Below are 18,455 nucleotides of genomic sequence, written 5' to 3' on the forward strand. Positions count from 1 at the left end.
TATGATCACTACTGTGTTTAGTGTGGAGGATGGATGGTGCACAAAAATGAGACAACGTGTTTCATCAGTCTTTAGGGTTGTGGTGAGGATTTCTTAAGTATAGCTCAATTTATGCTGACTGTTCCTGAAACTGACCCAGTAGGTTCTTTTCAACAGTGGGTTGGAAAGAACTGAGCTTCATCTAACCCTCAGGTGGTGGAGCAGTATTTCAGACTGCTCCAAGTTATGCCAGCATCCATTTCAGTCCTAAACAGCTAGACTGTTTCTACACTAAACGGCCCGAAATATGCTAATGAGGCATGGATGCAAATTCCCCACACCTCATTAGCATAAGGTCATATGATTTGGAGTCGGGAAGACGTTCTTCCAGACTCCAAAACGCTGTTTAGAAGCGTGGCCCCCGGGGGGTCTTCTGGAAGGAAGTCCTTCTTCCAGAGGCCCCTTCTTCCCAAAAATTTTCAGGAAGAAGGGGCCTCTGGAAGAAGGACTTCCTTCCAGAAGACCCCCCGGGGGCCACGCTTCTAAACAGCGTTTTGGAGTCTGGAAGAACGTCTTCCCGACTCCAAATCATATGACCTTATGCTAATGAGGTGCAGGGAATTTGCATCTGTGCCTCATTAGCATATTTTGGGGAGTTTATTAGCATGCCACTTTCGAAGCGGCCCTACAGAATATGGAGAGATAAAAACATGACTTAAGAACCTCTTTTCACTCCCACCCACCCCAGTCATGAATTTTGTGAAGCATAGTATCTCAGGGTCGGAGTCTTACAGTGAAAGTTTGTGTATGCCTAAAAATATTCCATTGAATGAACATTGCATCATTCAAAATGCTACTAACAAGTGTTATTAGATATATCCCTTTAAAGATGGCATTGAATGAAGCAACCAAACTCCTTAGGATTGAATGCTCAAGGGGGCAGAGTAAAGAATTAGAGTAAACTTTTGATTTATGGACCCCAATTCAGCGGACTTCAGAAACAACGGACGTGCACCAGACCCCACTGTTCCCAAAGCCTGCTTAATTGGGGAGCATAAATTCTAACTCCTGCCTCCCCAGAAAACACAAGGGACTTACCTGAGCTGCCACTGCCTGGACCACTGCTGCTGCTGCCGCCAGAGTTGCCACACACTCCTCCCACCAGGGGAGAAGTGCTTACTCGGCAGATGGCACTTCTGTATGCCCTCACCCCTGGTGAGAGGAGTTGGGGGGGCCTCTGGTGGCAGGGATGGCTCCTGTAGCCATGTGGCAGAGTCTGATAGCTCCAGCCGCACGGCATGGGGTCTGCTACAGCCACGCAGTGCAGGTCTCTGCAGTCACACGGGGCAGGGTCAGCTCCAGCCGCACAGAGCAAGGCCCAATCCAGCCATGGCAGGCTGGCTCCAGATGCAGCAGTGAGCTCTGGCTCTTCCAGCGCAGCAGGCTGGTAAGTCCATGGCCTTTTTGGGGGAGGGCAGGAAGATGCTGTGGGAAGTAGCAAGCTGCCACAGAGGAGAGAGAAACCAATCTTACCAAACTTCCTGCAGAATAAAGTACAGTAAACCCAAGGATTTAATGGACTTTCAGACATAACAGACACCCCTCCCCCCATTAGTCCATTAAATCGGGGATTTACTGTACTCATTTTTATCAGAATTTTAAATCAGGCTCTTGTCAGAATTTCCAGATATATTAAACTCAATAAATAATAAATCATCACAAGAAACGGAAATTTATACCTTATTCTATCCTTACACAAATGACAGAGAAACAAAAGAATATTTTCACCAAAAAACACATCCAGCAAATTCTCACAATAAAAAATAAATCTATTACACATAGGCCATGTCTACACTAGCCAAAAACTTCGAAATGGCCATGCAAATGGCCATTTCGAACTTTACTAATGAAGAGCTGAAATACATATTCAGTGCCTCATTAGCACGCGGGCGGCCGCGGCACTTTGAAATTGAGGCGGCTTGCCGCCACGTGGCTCATCCAGACGGGGCTCCTTTTCGAAAGGACCCCGCCTACTTCGAAGTCCCCTTATTCCTATGAGCAGATGGGAATAAAGGGACTTCGAAGTAGGCGGGTGTAGCCAGACATGAACCCCCCATTTGGCCTTTTCTTCTTCTCCCCCCGCCACTGGGAGAGACAGAGAGAGAAATAAGCAGGGGAGACAGGTAGCCTTTGATGTCCTGGGAACGCAGGTGTGCTGTCTCGCCCAGCCTCTCTACTATACACAAAAACCAGACAGTGAATGGGCTAGCTAATGGCCACCCTTCTGGCTGATCTCGGTGATTGACACGCCTTGATCACTTCCCCAGGAAGAACGGGGAACCCCCGCCATCACCTCCAAAGGTGCCCAATTGTCCACAATTCACAGGTGCAAATTGAGCCTTGCATCTTCCCTGGGAAACCTGGGGTTCAAACATATTCCTCCCAATTGGCCACCTGAGACCAGGAAGAAGCGTACGTGACAAAAGGAGTATAAAGGGGCTTGGCAGACCACCCCCCCTTTGAGTTTCAATCACCTACACCTGCTGGTCAGGTCTGGAATTAACTCCCGAGACTGGGGACGCCTGGTTCGTATCTACTTCTTCCCAAGGGATTGAGAGAAAGATTCTGGGTCACACCGGATCTAGGAGGCAGGGGTAAGAATTACACCTGTATTACACTTCTTTCCTATAGGAATTGAGGGAAAGACTCTGGTTCCACCAGGTCTAAGAGGCAGGGGTGAAAATCACACCTGCAACTTGCCTTTCTTGTGTACACATTAATTGTATTAGTTTAAGCTAGCTAGTTTGTCTAAAACTTTTCTTAAGTTAAATTGTGTTGTTTCCCCTTTAAAAACCATGAGTACTAACTTGTACTTTAATCATTTGTCTTAGTTAAATTGTTTCTATCTTTGTATAAATAAAAAGTAACTGTTAAAGCCTCTCTAAGTGTAATTTTCCTCTTGCTGCTGTACCCGAACTAAACACAAACCAAAGAACCCAGCCTGCCCTGGCTGTTTAGCGTGGCTGCTGGTGTGGCATCACCCCCTTTTGCCCCACCAGACCCTTAGCTGGCACCCGGGCATCGGCTCACAGCGGGGTCCTTTCGAAAAGGAGCCCCGTCTGGATGAGCCGCACGGCTGCGAGCCACGTCAATTTCGAAGTGCCGCAGCCGCCCGCGTGCTAATGAGGCACTGAATATGTATTTCAGCACTTCATTAGTAAACTTCGAAATGGCCATTTCGAAGTTTTTGGCTAGTGCAGACATAGCCATAGAGTGGTGTGCAGTACAGAAACACCTTGCAGGTTACTAAATTCTGTTTTACAATGTGTGCTGAAAATATTATGCTAGATTCTTGCCATTTACATTGATACTGAATTGTTTTTATTTATTATAAAAACAAATATAATGAAAATATAAAAAGGAAAAAAAAATAAATCCCAGAATGTCCTAAGATGGAAGATCTGCTACATCAATGTGGCATTCCTACTTCTGGCAACTGAATTCTATAAATTATAGAATAACAGAAATGAAATAAGATGACTAGTCTTAAGAAACCAAATTGGACAAAAGAAGGATCACAGATTAGGAAGAACAGGATAGCTAGTCTCTCCCAAAATTACAGTATAAACATTTGATGTCTTTCAGAAGTGGAAAGACTTGAAATTTAAGCCACATATTCAACATGTTGTGTAAACAGAGGAGCAGAATGAGAAAATAAGTTCTAACTAAACAAGGTTTTGTCAGTTAAAATTATAAGGAAAAGAAGAAACAGTTGGGCTGTGGCCACACTTGGCCAAAATTTCAAAATGGCCATGCTGATGGCCAAATCGGAGAATACTAATGAGGCTCTGAAATGAATATTTAGCACCTCATTAGCACGCTGCCGGTTGTGGCACTTCGAAAGTGCTGTGTTTCACTCACACACACCTCAGTTACACAGGGGTCCTTTTCAAAAGGACCCCACACATTTTGAAATCCCCGTATTCCTATCAGCTGATATTATATAAGCTCAAATAGTTAAGGACATTATTCACAAGAAAAAAGACCAAATTCAAGACTTTGTTTTTTTAATAAATATTTCTCCAGGATAGAAGACAGCCCCTGACATCAGCTGATAGGAATAAGGGGATTTCAAAATGTGCGGGGTCCTTTCAAATAGGAACCCCATGTAGCCAAGCCACGCATGAGCAAAATGTGGCACTTTTGAAGTTTCATGGCCAGCAGCATGCTAATGAGGCGCTGAATATTCACTGAAGCACCTCATTAGTATTCTCCGATTTGGCCATTAGCATGGCCATTTCGAAATTTGGCCAAGCGTGGCCACAGTCTTACTGAAAAGGTTTTACAACACAGAATTTACCTAGGAAAGGAGCTTCTGAAGGAAAAACACTGAAGTTTTCAAATCAAGGACAGGAAGAACAGTTAAGAAATTTTATATATAGCAGAATAACTTATTTGTGTTAGTAGTTATATTGAATTATACAGCATAGTGGTTCCCAACCTGGAGTCCACATACCCTGGGAGGTCCACTAGGATATTGCAGGGTGCTGGGAAAAATAATAAAAGATAAATAAAAATATATTGTAAATTATAATCTATTATTATTTTTAAATTAAATATCTTCCAAAAATGTTATCAACTGCTGTCCAAAAAATCTATATTGTGGTTTCCTTTAATGAAGTGTACACAGTGGCTAGAACTGGCTTTGATGGGGGTCCACAAATGGTGTGAGGGAGTTGGCTGGGGATTCACATTAGAGAAAAGATTGGGAACCACTAGTACAGCAGTTGAGGAACATTAAATTAGCAGAATAAGACAGGAAAGGAATATTCATCCCCAAATACAGTAATACCAGCAACAAGCTCCTGTAACATCTTATGATAGAAAGCCATTTGAAGATGGTTTCAAAATATTAAAATGGTTTAATATACATAGAGATATCATAATCATTTTAATGAATTAGTGAAACAATTATGTTTTCAATTTCACCTTAAAGAAGAAAATTACTCAAAGTTTTTACAACTTTTTGCACTTGCCACATCTCACTTATCTCCACACCTCCCACTACTCATAAATTATCTGTCACTTTAACTTTGCTACTCCTACCTTACTATTGTTTCAACAACTTTCACTTCCTTTCTCAATCAGATTCAAAACTGCTCATCTGGGACTTCAAATTTACACACAACTGTTTGTTCATACATGTATTTCTACACTATTTGCTCCATTATATCCTCCTACTCCTCTCTGCCGCTTCTCTAAATATCCCCCCTTATATTTGTGACAATCTCACTCTTTCTCTGTTGCACACAACCTCCCAGTCCCTCTTCATTCAGATCTCTTGAGAAAAATATACTTCTTCATTGAGCTCTTTTATCTTGGAGAAAAATTGACTAAAAAAACCAAAGTCTTGAATTTGGACTTTTTTCTGCTGAATAATGTGCTTAACAGTTCTAGTTTACATAATTTCTTCCTGTAATTTCTTCCTTTGAACAGCTCCAAACACACTGTTATAATTTTATAATTGTTTTTCCTCAGTGTTTGTAAAGCACTATATAACCTGAATAACTAAATGAAGAGGCAGTAAGTTTTACTAGTGTTTATTCATTACACAAACACTGACTAGCAATTATTGCAAACTAGAATGGTTATACATTCCACAACTATCTTCTCAGAAATTCCTCACTGAGTGGCTTCAAACAAAAATTGCTTAAAAGATTAAGGTCCTGGAAGCTTCTCTGTCAACACCATCTTGTAGATAAATTTATCTTCTCTGAAACTAAGCAGACTCAAAGTCTCACCAAGCTGTAACAGTCTACAAAAACTCAAGAGTGTGAAGAAATTGGTTCTGATGGCACACGAGGAACTTGTGATAATGTAAAGTATTCTCCCCCCCAGCCTCCTTCATACTTGGGTAACAGCTCCTGCGTAGCTGTGCTTTGGTGTCCTATTTCAGGAGGCTGTTATTCTTACATAAACAGAGGAAGGGAAAATGCTTCAGTTTATTTTTCATGCCCAGATTGCAGTTGTGGTGAAAAAAAGTTGTTGTAAAAGGAAAAAAACATGGCAAGTTTTATGCGAAAGCATGAATGACAAAGTTTATTTCATGCATATTACAGTCTACATAGGGAAAAGGGGAAAACGTTAATTCTGGGAAAAACAGATCATCTATGCAATGAAATGAAACTTCTGATGGGATAGGGATGCAGTCTTTCTAAGTACAATAAATCTACAGTAAACATATGTCGCCTGGAAAATGATTTCAAAACACTTAGAATAGAATAAGAACTAAACCAATTGCAAATGTTGTCTATTTCTCTTGAAAATCACGTACTTTCTTAATACTTACACAAGCACCGAATTTACAGAGCCTTTCCAGCTGTGCCTTGTCAGCCTAAGGACCAAAGGCATTGTGCTGCTTTTCATTTTCCCAAATGAGGTTTTTAGTTTTCTGAATAACTTATTAGATGATTCTCTGCACACAGAAGAGAACAGTGCTTTGTCCCCAGGGAAAGAAGCTATTTCACTTTTCACTAAGGAGCCGTCTAACATATTTCAACAACCCCTACCTCTGCTCTCTTTGTTTTAAAGATATCTGTCTGATTTTGTTTCATTTGCAACTGGAGACTAAATGACACCAAGCAGAATCTACTGTTAAGTTAGATTCCAGGTAAAATACATTTTACATTTTCAATTATTGCTTAGCGCATGGTGTGAAATGGTTTAAACTACGTGTTAATAATGTCGTGTTTAATACTTTGCAAATAAGTTTAAAAGTGAACAAGATTAATTATTTATAGCAAATACTATGTTTCTAAATTAAGGAACTATGAAGTATTGGGTGATCTGTGAGTCTCTTTTCTATATGAATGCTTGAAATAGATAATCGTAATTAATTTCTATGAACATTAATTTCAGTAATAATATGTTAATGTTCAGAAATCATTTTAACCCTCTTTCATTGTGAAAGTGATTAAATCAAAGAGCTTTCTGTATTTACTCTGAATAGTCATACAAAATATGTAATACTCTCCGGGGAATGTTTAAAAAGGATCATTTGTTTAGAAATTAACTATTTCCTATCACAAAAGACAAAATAACAGAAACTGAATGCAACAAGAAAGAAAAACAAAATAAGTGACAAACAATTAATTACACTTTGTAGGTGTCAGAGGGGTAGCCAAGTTAGTCTGTATTTTCAAAAACAACAAGAGTCCTGTGGCACCTTATAGACTAACAGATATTTTGGAGCATAAGCTTTTGTGAGCAAAGACTTGCTTCTTTGTAGGTGAACAGCAGAGAGGATGAAGAACCTTACACAAGTATGACCTAAACATTTGTGTAGAAATTGTGTCTTATTAACCCAGGTGATAAAATCTACACTACTTCAGGGAAAATATTGTTTAGCATATTAAGCAAAAAGTACAAAAGTATATTAAGTTCAACATAAATCACTATTAGCTGCCCAAGTCAGAATTGATTATATGCAATGATTTCCAGTTATTTGAATTGTTCAAATCTAATTAATTAGTTTTAAATTTTCATTTAAAATTTGACTACAATATGCTAAATATGTTTGTTAATTAAGATTGTCAATAGTGGGCATAAAAGGTAGAAATCAGTTGATGGTATGGCCTACCTCACCAGTACTGCACACGAGCTGGAAAAAGATTGTAGCATTAAACTTTGATGCTAAAATACAGTACTTGAGTTTCCATATATCAGTAGAAATTGATATCACTGAATGCTTGACATCATGAAAAAAATCAGCTCTTTCACTCAACCCTTTTGAAGTTTGGTCCATATATAGTTCTGTCATCTACTAGGCAGATTTATGGACAGTCAAAAGAACTGAAGTCAATTATAAATCACAAAAAAAGATTAGGTCATTTGCCTTTGATCACATGTGTAATGATAAGCATCAGGAAACAATATTTGAAAAAGAATCCAATTTGGATATTTCACAAGTTTCTGTGTTTGGAATGTTCATTAATAGTTGTTTCTCCTATGAAAAATGTACCCATATTCAATGGCATAGTGCATATAATCACAATGCATGGTGTAAATATAGTTACTGAAGAAGGCATTTAAATGTAGTAAATCCTGGATTCTGTGCACAACTCTGCCACTAGTTCAGCATATGAACTTGGATGCGACATGTAACCTCACTGTACCTCAGTTTACCCATCTGTAAAATAGGAACAAAACACTTATGGTGCGTCTACACTAGCCAGCTACTTTGAAGTAGCTGGCACAACATCCAAATAGAACGCGTTGTGTCTACAAGCGCCGTGTGCTATTTTGATGTTGAAATAGCCGTTAGGTGGCAAGATGTCGAAATCGCCATTCCTATCCGAAGATGGGAATAGCGCCCTACTTTGACATTCAATGTCGAAGTAGGGCGTGTGTAGACGATCCGCATCCCACTACATCGAAATAGCGGGGTCCTCTGTGGTGGCCATCAGCTGAGGGTTTGAGTGACACTCTGTCCAGCCCCTGCGGGGCTCTATGGCTGCCATGTGCAGCAGTCCTTAGCCTAGGGCTTCTGGCTGCTGCTGATGCTGCTGCTGCTGCAGGCCCATGCTGTGTGCACAGGGTCTGCAACCAGTTGTCGGCTCTGTGGACCTCGTGCCGTGCAGGCCGAGTGTGTCTGGGAGGGGCCCTTTAAGGGAGAGGCTTGCTGTTACCCCAGAAGGGCTAGTCCAGCCTGTGACCCTGTCTGCAGGATTTGTTGGCCCCTTATTTCGACGGGGAGCGCTTGTGTGTGTGTGTGTGGATGCTCCGCATTTCCTTCCGGGGCAGCTCCTTTTGACATTCCCTATCATTACTTCGACATTGAATGGTGATAGCACCAGCCCCCAGAGGATGTGCAGACGATACATGTCGAAGTAGCCTATTTTGATGTTCTTACTTCTAAATAGGCTACTTAGACGCAGTGTGCTAGTGTAGATGTAGCCTTAATGTGAAAGTAACTAAACAAAGACTATTATAAGGATGTAAGTATAAATTTACTGTTCTAAACTTACTTACTACTAACTTCCTGTGCAACACCTAAAACATGAAAACTCTGTTATAAGTATCATGAAATACATGGAAGCCACCATATGCTCTCTGTCAAGGAAAACCTAGTGCTGATGTACTAACACAGAAATAATCAAGGTAATTAAAGACTGTTTAAGATCAAGAAACTGCAGCGACATCTTACAACTACCTATGCACAAATATAAAGGCATTATTTGAAAGGGGATGTGCTCACTTCATCTCACTAAACTACAGCAACAGCTAATTTATTATTCTTCTATCATGGATGGTCAATCAGATGATCAATAAGTGACATGCAGTAACTCAGTATTATTTACAATTATTACATGTTATGTATACCCTCAACATAGCAAGACAAAATCAAATTTAAGACAAAGGACTTAAAATAACAGAATATGTAAGTTTTTGTGGGTGCTTTCTGTAAGAACTAAAGCAGGGAACAGCAACCCCTGGCACATGTGCCAAGAGTGGCATGTGAGCCAATTTTCATCAGCCTGTAAGGCGGTAGCTCAGCTCTACCCCTCCTCTCCCATGCAGCCAGGAGCTCAAAGCCATGCCACCAGTGGATTAACAAAAGACTAACTAATGTTACCATTTATTAATGAAGCTGTTGCAAGTAGGACTATTAGTGACTTTAAAAAGTATTGTGGGTCCAGTACATAAAGGTCAAATTTCAGCATTACATCTTGGAAAGGTTGCTGACCCTTGAACTACAGTATGAAAACATAATGCCCATGCAATGTGTACTGTAAACATGTGATCATGGTTTCCAAGATATACAAGAGTTTTCTATCATAAGAAGATCTAAATCTCAATGATGTGCTAGCAGACTTTAAGCTGAGAGCTGTAGATGATGACCAGGTTGAATATTTAAGGGTGGGTATTTACGTCCCCAGGTGGATATTTAAGTTTTAAGAAAGCTTAATAAAGATCTTGCAGGTGTTTGTCAACGTCAGTGGGAATGGATCAGATCTGTTTGTATCTTATGGCTTGGCTGTAGACATGTATCGTATGATGTGTCCTAAATGGAAGCTAGAGACGTGTAGATAAGAACAGAATCGTTTCCGATACAGGATGGTGTTCATGTAACCATCATTAATTTCTACTGTAATATCTAGGAAGTAGACTTCTTGTGTGGACGGTGAAGGGTGAGTTTGATAGGGGGGTGGAAATAGTTGAAATCTCTACGGAATTTTTCAAGGGTCTCCTTCCTGTGAGTCAATATGATGATATCCTTAATATAGTGTAAGTAGAGGAGAGGTGCTAAGGGATGGGAGCTGAGGAAATGTTGGTCTAGGTCAACCATAAAAATGTTGGTATATTGTAGGGCCATGCAGGTACCCATAGCAGTGCAGCTGGCTTGAAGGTATAAATTTATTCCAAGTTGGAAATAGTTGTGGGTTAGGACGAAGTGTATCATTGACTATCTACAGCCTAGCCTGCAAAATGACCCCTCACTCACACAGACCTTGGAAAACAGGCCAGTCCTTGCCCAAACTTCAAGGAGATACTCACCAGCAGCCACACACCACGGCACAGGAACACTAACCCAGGAACCTATCCCTGCACCAAGCCATGTTACCAGCTCTGTCCATACGTCTCTACAGGTGACACCATCACAGCACCTAACCACATATGCCACATCTCACCTCATATCCCTGAACATACACCAATGTGATATATGCCATCCACTGCCAACAATGCCCCTCTGCCATGTATATTAGACAAATGGAACAGTCTCTTCGCCAAAGGATAAACTGACAAATCAGATATCAGGAATTCCAACACACATAAACTTTAGGGGAACATTTTAACCTCCCTGACATGCAATAATGGATTTAAAAGTAGCCATTCTTCTACAAAATGACAAGTATCAGAGGGATAGCCACGTTAGTGTGTAGCCGCAAAAACATAAGAGGTCCATATAAGGTGCCACAAAACTTCTTGTTCTTCTACAAAAGAATTTTATCACCCAATTACTGACGGAGACAGCTGAACTGGAATTCATTTACAAATTAAAAGTATCAAATTAGGCTTGAATAAAGTTCTTAACTGGTTGGAGCATTACAAAGGCTATTTACCTGCCTTTGATATTCACATTTCTACATAAGATGGGATGAGTGAGACACATCCAGCTGGACTTAACTGGCTTAATTAACAACTGGTCCTACGACTGACTGGTCATTTCTTTTGCTGCTATATATAGCCTAGATTCTGCACCAACTCATCTGAAGAAATGTGTTTTACCCATGAAAGCTTATGACCTAATAAATTTGTTAGTCTCGAAGGTGCCACAGGACTGCTTGTTATCAACTATCTAACCTTTAGCAATCTTAAAAGTAGTAGATGTCTTCCACTTCACCATTTTAAATGGATGTTGTTACTGTAATTCATGAACATGTAAATTTTAAAAGGAACTCCATTTTTGCCAGTAGTTGAGATCACAAAACATTGCCATTATGAATCTCGTTTTAAATGAAGTCTATTTTTTTCACCTGAACTATTTTAGCTAACATGGCAGAGGCCCCCAAACTGTGTGTCATACACCCTAGGGGGGATGGAAGAATGTTTGGGGAAGCATGGTGAGGTGTAGGTCAGGCCCCATGGGGGCAAAAGAGGACCTTGCTAGGCCTCACCCCCAATTGCAACCCCAACCCTGCCCCCCACTTTGTCCCTGGCCACAGCTCCAACTCTATCCTTGGTCCCCTTACCTCTGCCTACATGCACCCTCAGCCACAGTCCCACTCCCTGGCTCTGATTCCCAGGAGTGTGTGCACCTGTGTAAACACAATTAAGAGGCTGACCCATGACTAAAAAGTCTGGGGACCACTGAAGCAGGGTAATACAACACTTTTAAGATACGACTAATATTGAAAAGACTGTGGACACCTAACAGAATGCAAACAAAATTTAATTTAAAAGAACACAAAAATCAAAATGTCCCAGGAAAGATAGTACTAGAACAAAATCTCTCTCTCTCAGATACACACACATGCGCGCGCGCACACACACACACACACAGAGAACCCCGTCTCACAACTAACAATCTGTTATTTGCCAAGATCTAATGTGCTCAGTACTTTATAAGCACAAAGATAAAAACAAACTCTGCTTGAAGAGCTTAAAAGAAAAAAGACAATAGTTGTGTAAAGCCTTTCATGGAAGGATGCTATAAATTTAGTCTAGTCTATAAAGATGGCAAGGTGTATTCCAAATCACAAGTTCTCACCACAGGTCCCTTTTTCTCATCTTTGCATCTCCGAAGCTGTGAAATACATGCACATGTATCTCTTTTTTGGAGTGCATTCCACACTTGAAAAATGGCTGTGTAACATGATTGCTACACTCCAGAAAATGCTGGAATCATGTCCAGTGCTTTTTTTTTTTTTTTTAAAACGCTTCTCAGTGGTGACAGTAAGCGTAATTTGATGACTGGTTCAGCGTAGGAACTCCATGATCTTTTGCCATTTTGAGATATATTTTTCTAATAGTGCAGAAGATCATTCAATATGAAACAAACCTTTTGGACTATAGTTCTAGAGTACTTCACTAAAGCTGATTTGGGGCACACCAGAAGGAGGTGGATTTGCCAGTGTGTTAATTATCCAGTCGTTCTTGAGGTGCAGAGGTCCTGCAGCACTGAGACAATACCGATGATCAAAGGCTGGCGAAAGTATTCCTTCTATTACAGCCCTCAATGAACTATTGCTTGCTGCATGGGCTGGAAGCATGATTTTATCTAATAGAAAACTAACAATTCTCATCTGACAGTACACTGAACTACGTCATAAATGTAGCTCCAAATGTGAGTCTAGTTACTTATTAGATGAGCACCAAACATGTACTTGAGCAGTGTGGATCTGTAAAGCCACATCTACACGTGCCGGCTACTTCGAAGTAGTTGCGCCAACTTCAAAATAGCGCCCGCCACGTCTACACGTGGTGAGCGCATTTTGAAGCTGAAATCGACATAAGGCGGCGAGACGTCGAAGTTGCTATCCTCATGAGGAGATGGGAATAGCGCCCTACTTCGACGTTGAACGTCAAAGTAAGGCACGTGTAGCCAATCCACATCTCGCAACATCGAAATAGCGGCGTCTGCCATAGCGGCCATCAGCTGAGGAGTTGAGAGACGCTCTCTCCAGCCCCTGCGGGGCTCTATGGTCACCGTGTGCAGCAGCCCTTAGCCCAGGGCTTCTGGCTGCTGCTGCTGCAGCTGGGGATCCATGCTGCATGCACAGGGTCTGCAACCAGTTCTCGGCTCTGTGGATCTTGTGCTGTTTAGTGCAAGTGTGTCTGGGAGGGGCCCTTCAAGGGAGCGGCTTGCTGTTGAGTCCGCCCTGTGACCCTGTCTGCAGCTGTTCCTGGCACCCTTATTTCGATGTGTGTTACTTTGGCGTGTAGACGTTCCCTCGCAGCGCCTATTTCAATGTGGTGCTGCCCAACGTCGAAGTTGAATGTCGACGTTGTCAGCCCTGGAGGACGTGTAGACGTATTCATCGAAATACCTTATTTCGATGTAGCATTCATGTGTAGACGTAGCTTAAATCTGCTCCATCTGCAGGAAGGAATTTCCAGATTCATGCTATCTGAATACCAAATAAGTGCAGGCCCATACATAAGAATTTCTGGAAGAGGGTGCTTTTTGTTGTAAATATGGAATTCACCCTCCCCAAGGGCCCTGGATTCCCCCCATCCCCCACCATCGGCCCTCCAGCTGTCCCTGCCCCCTCTCACACCCCAGAGGCTGGGAGGCAGTGGCGGAGTACCCCATAGTGAGTGCTGGCAGGGAGGGAGGGAGGCCATGGGGAGGCAATCAATCCCCTGCAGCTGCCCCCTGCCCTGGTAATTCCCAGCTGGTTGGGGAGGGAGGTGGGTGGGGGCAGAGCAGGGAAGGGGCAAGGAGGCCCATGGAGGGTGCAGTCACACCCCTCGCCCATACACCCTGCATAGGGGCCTGAAGTGCTTATCTGTTGAAAAATAATAGCCCTGTATTCAGGATTATATATAAATTCATTTGTACTGGTCCACTATAAAGAGTCTCAATAATAAGACTGGTTATTGAGCTCTATCACTGCAGACTCTATCCAACAGATTAAACTGTCCATGCCAACTTGCTATTTTCAGATATAAGAACAGTCTAAGTGTTTTCTGCTAACTGTGCTTGAAATTTGCATTACATGATATATGCTACAAAAAGCTGTATTTGTGTCTCTCTCCTTCTTTTTCAGGACGCTGCTTGTGAAGGGAAAAACATGCAGATTACATCTTTCCTTTATTATTTCCTGTTTGTCTGTTTGTGTTTTGATTTTGCTCAAAATCAACCCAATGAAAACCCTAGGAGGCAAAGAAGGAGAATGAGCTATAGACGATCAAGAAAAGGTTCTTCAGCATACCGTAGACCGAACAGACTATTGCAACTTAAGACTTCAGCTACTGTTACTGTAGTACCAATCATTCCCCTTATTAATATTGATGATGGCATTACAGAAATATTTGACTCTCTTATTGGTTTGGGTGGACATGAATCCAGCTACAGTGTCTTACCAGGTAAGAAGAGAACACTGATCTTACATTATAGCTCCATACTTGCAATTGCTCTTCACTGTTGGTCACACTTTCTTTGCTTTAAATGAAATTTATCCAACTGTAAATTTAAGTTACACACACAGACATGTGCACACATATACACTTTAATTCAATGGTAAATATGTGAATGAAGATTTAAGGTTACTTGATGGTATGTAAAATTCAGCAAAACTCAAACATCTGCAAATCAGAAAATTCAGTTAAAATTGTTCATGCAAACTAATGTTTGCTCTCTTGTAGCAATGCCCCAATATGGACTATTAACATATACCTGTACTCCTCAAACCCCAGAGTTGTTGAAATGTGCAAATGCTTTACATGTTTTACAACCTACTCACTCTCACCCACAGGATCTTATCTGATACTACTAAACTTGCTTACAACATGTTCTCTCCCAATGAATCCACTATTTATTCCAATTCAAACTAGCAAGTAACTCATACCCCTCACTGCAGAGCAAGGTGAACAACTGCCAGGGTTTCTACTGAGCTGACCTGTGGGAAAACTCCTTCCCACCTTAAATATGACAGTTATACCCTGAGCACATGGGCTAAACCCATCAGCCAGACCAATGGGAAAGAATTTTCTGGAGTAACTCATAGCCTTTCCCACTTCTGGCCATCATAGCTATTTGCCAGATGAGAGAATTTGCCAGACCACAGGAGGTCAGTATTGTTTAGAAGTATTACCCACACTTCCACTGCTTACTATGCTCTTAGAAGACAGCTAGGGATAAATTACAGCTAAATAACAGCACAGAACTTGAGATCCAGGACTGGCGGCTGAAAATAAACTTTATAGGACCCCGGGAAACTTGGCCACACCCATGAGAAGTGGTTATCCAGTTAATTAAAATCATACTGGATTATGGATGTTGCTGGATGAGAGAGTTCCAGATTAGAGGGGTTCAACCTGTGGCATCAGCAGAGGAGTTATATGCCGTATAGGCAATATGATAATACTGTCCACTACATAAATTAATCAAGCTCAGTCTTAAACCAAGTTAGAATAGTAGTTACGTCTAGCCACTTCAATTCAAAATTTTTTTGTTTTATGAGAAGATCAGTTAAATACAATTAAATCTGGATCACTAACATCACATCATGGTTACATGATGCGTACTAAATTTCAAAACAATCATATTACCAGTTAAGACTTTAGAACATTTACAAGATTTAAGCTTTAAAACACATAAAATGGCAGGAATGGAAGCCTCCTAGACATTTTTCAATGTTGGCACATATGTAACATAAAAATGTACATTTTATAATACTATTATCAGTTCGCTCCCTCCAGCAAAGATTTAGTGGTTGTCAGGCATTTCCTCGGGGAAAACTTGACGGACTGAGACCATGACATCCTCCTGAGGCACACCAAATTTCAAAGAACAACTAGAAGTCCTGTGGCATTTTACAGACTAACAGATTTTTTTGGAGCATAAGCTTTTGTGGGCAAAGATGTCAGAAGCATCTGACCAAGTGGGTCTTTGCCTACAAAAGCTTGTGCTCCAAAAAATCCGTTAATCTGTAAGGTGCCACAGGACTTCTCATTGTTTTTGCGGATACAGATTAACACAGCTACCCCTCTGATACAAATCTCAAAGAAATCCAACTAATCATGTTAATTTTAGAGGATTTAGAAAGGCTGATCTTTAAACAGCTGTCCTGACCCAACCTCAACTATAGTGGCATTTCTATATATATTTAAACAATATTAAGGCAATACAAGCAACACCTACAACAGACACACCTGCTAAAGTTTTATAACTAGCAGCTGCTCACCGATGCCCTAATGGCAATTGTATTAGTGACACTCAATACCACTTCAGATATTTTCCCTAATGTTTAAAACGTTAATATTCAATTAAATATTCAATAGTCCTTGAACTAAATGTTTTGCATGTAGTCTAATTTGTTTTCTTAATAAAATATATTAATAAATAAATTATAAAGAGGTCTTAGAAAAGGGCTCTAAATATCAAAAGAATATTAGAAATGAGACTCCATGTCTCATATGTTATCTGTGGAAAGACTGATCCTCACAAGCATAAAAAGCACCATAAGAGACAAGATCACTATTCTGTCTATATAATTTGGTGATATTTAAAAAGAAACAAACAATATGACAACACAGGAAGAGACAAAATGTACTGATACTGTATAAAATACTGCATGTTATGTAGCTTGTACTTACTGACTGTTAAATCCAGAGAGTCATGCTAGCCTTAAAACTATTCTAAAAAACATTTTGTAACTTGAGGGTGAGGTGAAGAACTGTTGCCTTAGGGAACTAACAATGATGTATTTTGCTTATGTTTGCTGAAATCAGACCCAAGTTATAATTGCTTGGCGGACTATGTGAACTCAATTACTGGTCTCTATCCAGGTCCTAGTCATACATCACAAAAATCACTATAAATTGAACCTCTCTAATCCAGCACCCTTGAGATCTGACCAGTGCCGGAAGAGAGTATTTGCTAGACCATGGGAGGTCAGTATTGTTTAGCAGCATTACCAACATTTCCACCGCTTATTGGATTCTTAGAAGACATTTCTGGGAAAATTAGAGTTGAATAAGAACACAGAAAACTGACAGCCAGGACAAGTATCTGTATATAAACTTTATGGGACCACAGGAAACTTGGTGACACTCATGATAAATTCTCCAGCTACCTAAAATCACACTGGATTATGGATGTTGTCGGATGAGAGTGTCCAAATTAGAGAGGTTCAACCTGTACTATAGTTTGCATACCAAAAAGCACTTGTTCACATTATGAAAATTCTCTCTGTGTTACAGAAATTGTTCCATACACAGACAACGTTTGAAATCTTCTTGTGATTTAAATAGTAGAAAAAATGTTATTTGCATTTTCTAGAACAATTCCAATTTTGGTCTCTACCTTGTTTTCAGACTGAACTACCATCTCAAAACAAGCTTGAAAATAAGAGGTTTTATTGGGAAGGCAGACAAAACTCTGACTCATAGTAATTTTAGTGGGTGCCAGTATAATGAATTCATAATAGACACTATTTACATGAAACCTTTCATTTGAAAACATTCTTTACATTAAACAGAAGAAAATGCCACATAAATAGCATGTACTCTATATAAGCCATACTAATCTTAATGTCAGAGACCATCTGTCATGCTGAAATAATGTGCAGTTTCCTTCACCCCCAGGATTCATTTTTGTTTATCTAGACTTTTACCCAAAAGTTGAGGAAAAGCCACTAAACTCATTTTAAGTATAATCCACTGCTGGATTTACCCAGTATTCCCAAACATTGAAAGCCTGTGCTTATCTGCCAAAGATTTGAACCACAAAAGTAATTTTCATGTTTGTTTTTAAAGTTCAAAATTTTAGTTACAAATCAGATGCGGAAAAGTTTCTGTGAAATAATAGGCCTACTATCATTAATCCTACTTCAAAAGTAGGGAAAAAACTTACATTTCTGTTGCTCCAAAGCATCCGCAGATATTACTTGTATTCATGATTATGCTCCTCATTTTTGCGTAACTCAAATTAAAGACAATTTGTATTAAGCACAGCTATGAAAAGGAATGGACACTTAAATAAATTAGCAATAATAGTAATCCAGCTTCTGCATTCCTTTTTATAAGATCATTCACACAGAGATGAAATAAGTAAAATGTTCCATTTCTTATAAGGCAACTTTCCAGTCTCTTGTTTCTTATTTATGGGCTAGCTCCTGTCTGTGATGTAGATCAATGTAATGGCAAGTACAGTGTTGCAGTACTAAAAGGGGTGCAGTCTATTCCTGCTCCTTGCACTGATGATCCCTGTATGGTGTGTGGACTGGAGTAGTAATGATGGTCACAGT

General features: G+C 40.4%; 2 protein-coding genes across 2 annotated transcripts in view; one reads left to right on the forward strand and one right to left on the reverse strand.

Annotated features, from left to right (window-relative positions):
* CENPP (centromere protein P) overlaps window positions 1-18,455 on the reverse strand; it is a 308,478-nt gene that overhangs the window by 64,379 nt on the left and 225,644 nt on the right. The gene's annotated exons all lie outside the window — the stretch shown is intronic.
* Window positions 6,505-18,455, forward strand: part of ECM2 (extracellular matrix protein 2) — a 37,330-nt gene continuing 25,379 nt past the window's right edge. The window contains exons 1-2 of the mRNA XM_075005808.1: window positions 6,505-6,649; window positions 14,253-14,571. Of these exons, the coding sequence (XP_074861909.1) occupies window positions 14,277-14,571 (295 nt within the window). The 5' untranslated portion in view covers window positions 6,505-6,649; window positions 14,253-14,276. The remainder of the gene's footprint in view (window positions 6,650-14,252; window positions 14,572-18,455) is intronic.

Source organism: Carettochelys insculpta, chromosome 11 (genome assembly GCF_033958435.1).
Source record: "Carettochelys insculpta isolate YL-2023 chromosome 11, ASM3395843v1, whole genome shotgun sequence".
Taxonomy (NCBI): domain Eukaryota; kingdom Metazoa; phylum Chordata; order Testudines; family Carettochelyidae; genus Carettochelys; species Carettochelys insculpta.